The sequence below is a fragment of the Haliotis asinina genome, chromosome 12 (assembly GCF_037392515.1).
Source record: "Haliotis asinina isolate JCU_RB_2024 chromosome 12, JCU_Hal_asi_v2, whole genome shotgun sequence".
Lineage (NCBI taxonomy): Eukaryota > Metazoa > Mollusca > Gastropoda > Lepetellida > Haliotidae > Haliotis > Haliotis asinina.
In genome coordinates this window covers 4,497,798-4,504,285 of record NC_090291.1, presented here as the reverse complement: position 1 = coordinate 4,504,285, position 6,488 = coordinate 4,497,798, and the positions used below count along the sequence as shown (strand labels likewise).

The following is a 6,488-nucleotide window of genomic DNA, read 5'->3' as shown; positions in this document are numbered from 1 at the left end:
ATCAATGCAGCACATTTGCACAACTGTTTCGCCGGTAAATACTCTTGATAATGTGTAAGACTTTAGACTATTATTGCTCAATACCATTTCCTTTCATTCTGTTAATCGTGTTTACATATGTGTCATCTTTCTACTGCGTCATTCCATTATTTGCAATTTCAGTAAATGAAAATGTAATGAGACTACAAGTTTGCGTTGCTTAACTTTTTGTGAGGAGCATATTTGTGTGTTTCTGAGTCCACATAGCGAAGTTGATTTTCCTAACGTCTCCGCTGTTCATAAATAAATAAATAAATAAATAAATAAATAAATAAATAAATAAATAAATAAATAAATAAATAATAAATAAATAAATAAATAAATAAATAAATAAATTTAACAATGGACAAACCAATGAAATCATTGGACCAAAGATCGTTGAATGAAACAGAGCAATGACCAATGGCTCAAACTTTATTGAATGACGCTACAGTTGGCAAGTCATCACTTGGCAAGAGCTGACTGAATCCACGCCTTGTAGGCGGGTACTTTTGTGTATATGGCTTGTGTGTCCTTGGTATTGCATTCCTCTGCCCCGTATGACGTGATGCCGCACTGAACCCATCTCCCGCCGAACTGACAGACCAACGGACCACCAGAATCACCCTGGTAATAATATCGACTATATTTACATTCAGTCGAAATATTTATAACATAATCAACAGCGAATGAAACGCAAGAATCTTCTTCAATGTAGAAACTTGAATTGTATTTCTTTTGTTGCTCAATATACAAGAAAGGGATGCTGTAATTGTTTAATATTTATAATTTCAGCCAAATATGTGAAGAACAATTAATCAAACCTAAAATTATTATGAAAGTAGACATTATAATATTAAACCGGTCTCATTACGAGGACCATTGTCCAGTTACGTAATTTTGTAAAATAAAAATTACCTCAAATTAAAATTATTGCTTTATCAGATTGAAAATAAGCTTGGAAATAACACAGCACAGATTCACTTCACAAATATTCCATGCCGTGCATTCTTACTTTCGAAAACAAACCCATACATTCCTTAAACTCCCTCAGTGTACTGGGTCCGAGCCAATAAGGCCTTGTTTTAGACCCTTTTGTCATCATCGGAAAGGAACTCTACTCACCTCACAAGTGTCGGATTCCCCAGCAGCACAGATCTGTGTTTTCTGGTCGCTGGGTGCTGAGTTTCTGTGGGGGCACCTTGTCCCATCGTAAGTCACGACAGTTGCGTCGTAAGGGACGTTTGGATAGGAACCTGGCAGCAAATCAGGAGCATGCACACATACACAGATACATACATATTCTTTTCATTGAGATTTGTGTTGTATCCTAGCTATTTATTTGTACTTAACGAACGTTACTTGACCTCTCTTTATGGCGTTTCCAAAGCCCTATCTTCATCGTGACATTAACACTAACCTGTGACGGAGTAAAACATAAATACTAGCCTGTGACGTCACCACATCGCTTTCACTAGCCCATGACGTCAACAGTGGCCTGTGACATCAGCATGACATGAATGGAACAATGTGGCACATGTACTATCTTTTACATAAAGTGGACGTAAAACGTAGTATTTCTTGTTAAAGGATCTAAAGATATAATTGTCGTCTTCACACAACCTGTGATATGAGTTCATGTCACGTCATGACGTCATAATGTTTTCAATGATTCTACATTTTTCATCTCTCCAAGTCGACAAGTCGAATCACTTACATATTTCACCAAATATCTGATTGGAGTGCAGCTGATAAATATCGGTTGATATTGACATATTGTACGAGGTAACAAATCATAGGTATAACGGCATAACGTCATAACGTCATAACGTCATAATGCCATGTCACATGACAGTTACGCACTGAAGCCGCCCTGCTGTGAGATTGCTCCCCATCCGGCCACAACACACGTCCTTCCTTTCAGGTTCCCGCACTGGCCGTTGACTGGGAGACACACCGGCTCGGCGTTCTTGATACCGGTGATGGGCTCTACCAGTGTCAGGACACTAATGTCGTTCACTGAAGGAAGAACCGGTTTACAAACTATCAGCAACTCGACGTAGGTTTCAATCAATAAACGAATGATGTGTACACCGCAGCCTAAAACCAATAGTTGATAGTATGCTCAACGTTCCACACTATCGGATTAGAGTGACGTACACACGTCACATTTGCCTTGAGTCTTAACCATTATACAACTGCGTTCATATTTCAGAGCAGGGAAACTAAACTAGTCTTCCTCGCTGTGTGTAATAAACATGTATACATCAACTTCTGAATACCTTTAGCCGACATACAAAGTACATATGACTCAGATTTATTTATCATAGATAACCCAAAATACCGATTGTGGTGAGGTTTTCACTAAATATGTAGTCGTTGTACTGAACATACCTATCCGATTATGGTTGTACTCAGCGTGCTGTGTTAACGTCTTGACCTTGATGATCTTTTCGCCGTCAGTCTTGGTAATATCATGCTCGGCTATGCCAACAGATAGCTGCTGTGCCGTTGAGAGTCTGAAAATGCATACTGCCAGATATACTACTAAGTCATATTCTACCATGACCTCAGTAAATACTGGATTGTGATTGGTCAATCAAAGTCATCCAGAGGTATATAATCACGTTATATACCTCTGATTTTCCAACACTTTAAGTATTTGTTTAAAATCTGAATAACACGGTTATGGTAGAGTGGAGATAAACGTATTGTGTTGGGAAATCAGCGGTATATAACAAAATTATAACAGCTGTAAATTGTGTATTTAAAACCTCACGCTACGCGTTCGGTTTCAAATCAAATTTAGAGCTATTATGATTTCGTTATATACCTCTGATTTCCCAACACAGAATGTTTATCTCCTAATTATAATCGTGTTTCTGTATCGCAAACTATTATTTTCATTGCACATATTACTTTTTCCAAATACCTAAATAAATTGTGGCGTTTGTTCCGCAACTGAAGTTAGATGGTGGTGACAGCAGTTGTAACATCTTGTTTTCTGTGCCGTGTGTGCTCGAAAACATTAAACAAGAGTCATCACAAGATGACATATCCCCCAGCCCACACATATTTGAAAGGACAAATCATCTGAGAGTTACTTAATGTTTGTTCGACTAAGTTTGAATTATTTCCATGGAAATCATGAAAAATATAAACGCCATATATCTGTAAACAGCAAAAAAGGCACCACTTTGGGGTCCTCCACACATGTCTGCCAAGTTTTGCTGAAAGATATTCAGAAGTTTTTGAGTCATACTCCGGAAAAGAAGCCCATCCCTTCATTTTCAGACCAAGTCCGAACTGTTTCCATGGAACCCTTGAAAATGATAAATCGCAAAAACCTGTAAATACCAATATGCACCACTTTGGAATCTCCTACACATATCTAGAACGTTTACTGACAGATATTCAGAGGTTTTGAGTTCTGCTCCAGAAACGAAACACACCTGTCAATTTTGAAACTAAGTCCGAAACGTTTCCATGGAAACCGAGAAAATAATTAATCACAAAACCTGTAAATAGCAAAAGGCACCACCTGAGGTCCTGACTGATATACCTACCACGTTTTGCAGAAAAATATTGAACGGTTTTTGAGTTCTGCTCCCGAAACGAAGCCCACCCCACCGTAAGACTAACACCAAATTTTCCATGGAAAAACAAAAAAAACCTGAAAATCTGTAAAGAGCCAAAGGCACAACTACAGGTAGAGATTATCATATCTATCAAGTTTGGTATAAAAATATTGAACGGTTTCTGAGTTATGCTCCTTGAAACAAAATGACGGACGGACGGACGGACGGACAGACGAGGCGTCGACATGCCGGCATTACATGCCGGGGGGATAAAAAGTAACCAATCTGTCCGAATCTGTCGTGATCCAACTCAAACATAGTTGACGTTCGCCGTAACATGGTCTATTGGCATGCGTGAAGGCAAGTAAGGAATTAGTTAGTGTTACTTTTATGGGACAAGGGGACTCGTCGGGGGTGGTTACACCTGTGGCAATTCCTAAAGGACGCTACCCGATAGTATAAATTTACATAGGATTTAAGTAATAGCAGCCCACATCGTTTCTCACGCTCCCCACACACATGCAAAACACTTACGAGTAGACAAATGCAAGAAGACACATCTCAACCATGCTAAAAACAGTAAATGGTAAATGGGAGTAAATGGGAGAATCATCTTTTCACCGTTTCATCGGATTGAAAACCTAGTTTGTGAAGTCTCAGCTGTGTTACCATCACACATCGTGGTGTGAAGTATCATTACACATGTAAACCACACGATCTAGACGTACCTAGTGCAGTGAGCTGCCGTCATGACGTGGGTTGGGTCTGTGATTGTGGCAGTGCACACAACCTGGTTGTTTTTCAAGAGCGTTACCAGGAACTTGTATTCCCCAACAGCCACTTTCTGTCCGTTGATGACTCTAAGAGATGACGCTGCTTCAGTGATAGTGCCACATGTTCCTGGAAGTGTACAGCGCGGTAAATTTAATTGCACGCATAGAAATGCTAACAAAGATAAAGCAAGAATAAAAACGTTAACTGTAACTCTTCGATACATTGCTATGATAAATTATCATAATGTGTTAAAACGGAATTATCTTGCCTCATACGCAAATGTCGTTATCTAACATAATAGAAAAGCGCTCAACCAATGTATCCCGCTTACTAGCGAGTAATATTACAATGATATGTACCCCGCAGAGAATGCCGGACCCATCAGGTACGTCATGGTAGTAATTGTGTATCTCGAATAACATTGAATCACTTATGATGTATGGAAATTACAGCTGTTTTGAGAATGCAGATCGGTGGAAGGGAGGTAACTCTAAATCTGTTTTACAAAATACAGTGATGGAACAAGAGGAACAAAAACAAACATCGAGGGTAAATCAACCCATGGTCGCCTCGGGACTAGTAAACAACTTATCATATACCATTCTGCTATTTTTAATCTTATTTCATTTTCAATTTTAGGCTACAAGCACAACCAATATTTAAAAAGGAAATATACGGGCCCTTACAAAAGAATCTCTACATTGTTGTATATCAGAAATTCCAATTATTCTAAAGTTTCCATTATACACAACTGCTGAATTCATCTTTAAAAATCGTAAGCATCTCCTGTTTTACTTGAAGTATCCACGACTGTTTGCGCTAAACAGTAACGGTGAACAGGACAACACATGTTGCAAATCACTCTTGATGCACTGACAGAAAATGTATCTACCTATTTGGCCATTGAATAAAAGGATATTAAAAGTTAACCAGTCGAAGCTCAAATCGCTCTCTGCTTACGCGTCGAAGGATTAGCTGTTGTAGTTGTTGCTGTCACCGTTCCTGAAGCTGTCGTTGACTTTGTCGTTGTCGTAGGTGTTGTCGTTGGCGTTGTCGCAGGCGTTGTCACTGATGTTGCTTCCTGTGTTGTGAATTCATCTGGCAAGAAGACGATGTTTGAACATGCCTGGTCGATGAGCATCTTTAACATTGGGGTTCTGTTGATGTCTGGTACAGTGTCCGCCAAGTCTAACAGACGCTGACAGTACGAGGATGGAGAACTATTACCCAGCTGTATTGTCGCTGAAACACCAATTGAATAGTAAAAGAATACAGAGGACACACTTTAGCGATTTCACAGGTTGAATTTGCTTCCAAAGGATGAGATCGCAAAACTGAGAAAACGCGAGAAATGCAGTCCAGACACAATGTAAATACGAACATAAATCGTCGAGTATGATAGCTTTTAGCAGTATTTCTGTAAACTCACGGTAGCAGCACCAGAAAGAGGGCTCACAAACACGTACGGAACTGAAGCCAACATCTGGGACCCGAACTCTACCACTGGGTTACCCAGCCAATCCGCTTTTGTTAAAGAAAGATGACTTAAGATGATTAGCTGGTATTCACAAAAGGTGATAAAAGTCATGCAAGCTTGAACAAAGACCATGTGAAAATTTTACATCTCACAATTATCAGCAGCGTAGCGTTATTCGATCTGAACTCACCTCGTTTGGGCCTAGATTGTGAACTTGAACCAACTGCATTGTGAGCCAGTGTTGCTAGCGCCAGGAGAACGAGGCCAAGACGAGTCATCTCCATTCTCTGGGTGAATTGTGAACAATACCATTGCACCAAGGTATATATATCACAACTGTGTGTACACTAAGTATCGTTTTGGTTACAGGACAAATATTACTAGTCATACCGCCTGCATCTGTCAGCACCTAAGAGATACATAGTCTGTTGACTCAATGCAGATTCTTCAAAGTACGAACAATCTATCAATAATTGCTTTCCCTGACAATCTCCAAGAAAAAGAAAGTTAACTACCACGCAATTCGCTTTGTTGACTTTGCGGAAGAAAATTCGAAATCGGTAAATTTTAATGTTTTTCGCAAATGTTTCTCCCAAAAGGAAAATCCTTATATATATATATTTTCACATATTCGAAAAGTT

General features: G+C 39.3%; 1 protein-coding gene across 1 annotated transcript; it reads right to left on the bottom strand.

Annotated features, from left to right (window-relative positions):
- Positions 1–483: 483 nt before the first annotated feature.
- LOC137258572 (thrombin-like enzyme acutin) lies at positions 484–6,125 on the bottom strand. The gene is made up of 7 exons (XM_067796283.1): positions 6,038–6,125; positions 5,331–5,612; positions 4,325–4,496; positions 2,413–2,537; positions 1,882–2,037; positions 1,144–1,274; positions 484–645 (listed from the first exon to the last, which is right to left on the bottom strand). Exons 1-7 carry the CDS (start codon positions 6,123–6,125, stop codon positions 484–486), a joined length of 1,116 nt encoding a protein of 371 aa, XP_067652384.1.
- Positions 6,126–6,488: the final 363 nt, after the last annotated feature.

What these genes read in the sequence shown, in the direction of transcription:
- LOC137258572 (XM_067796283.1), bottom strand. Translation starts at nt 6,125, where the DNA reads ATGACTCGTCTTGGCCTCGTTCTCCTGGCGCTAGCAACACTGGCTCAC. An exon ending in GTACAACCATAATCGGATAG is followed by an intron (nt 2,038 to 2,412) that starts GTATGTTCAGTA and finishes TTCTTCCTTCAG; the next exon opens with TGAACGACATTAGTGTCCTG. An exon ending in CTCACAGCAGGGCGGCTTCA is followed by an intron (nt 1,275 to 1,881) that starts GTGCGTAACTGT and finishes ATTTGCTGCCAG; the next exon opens with GTTCCTATCCAAACGTCCCT.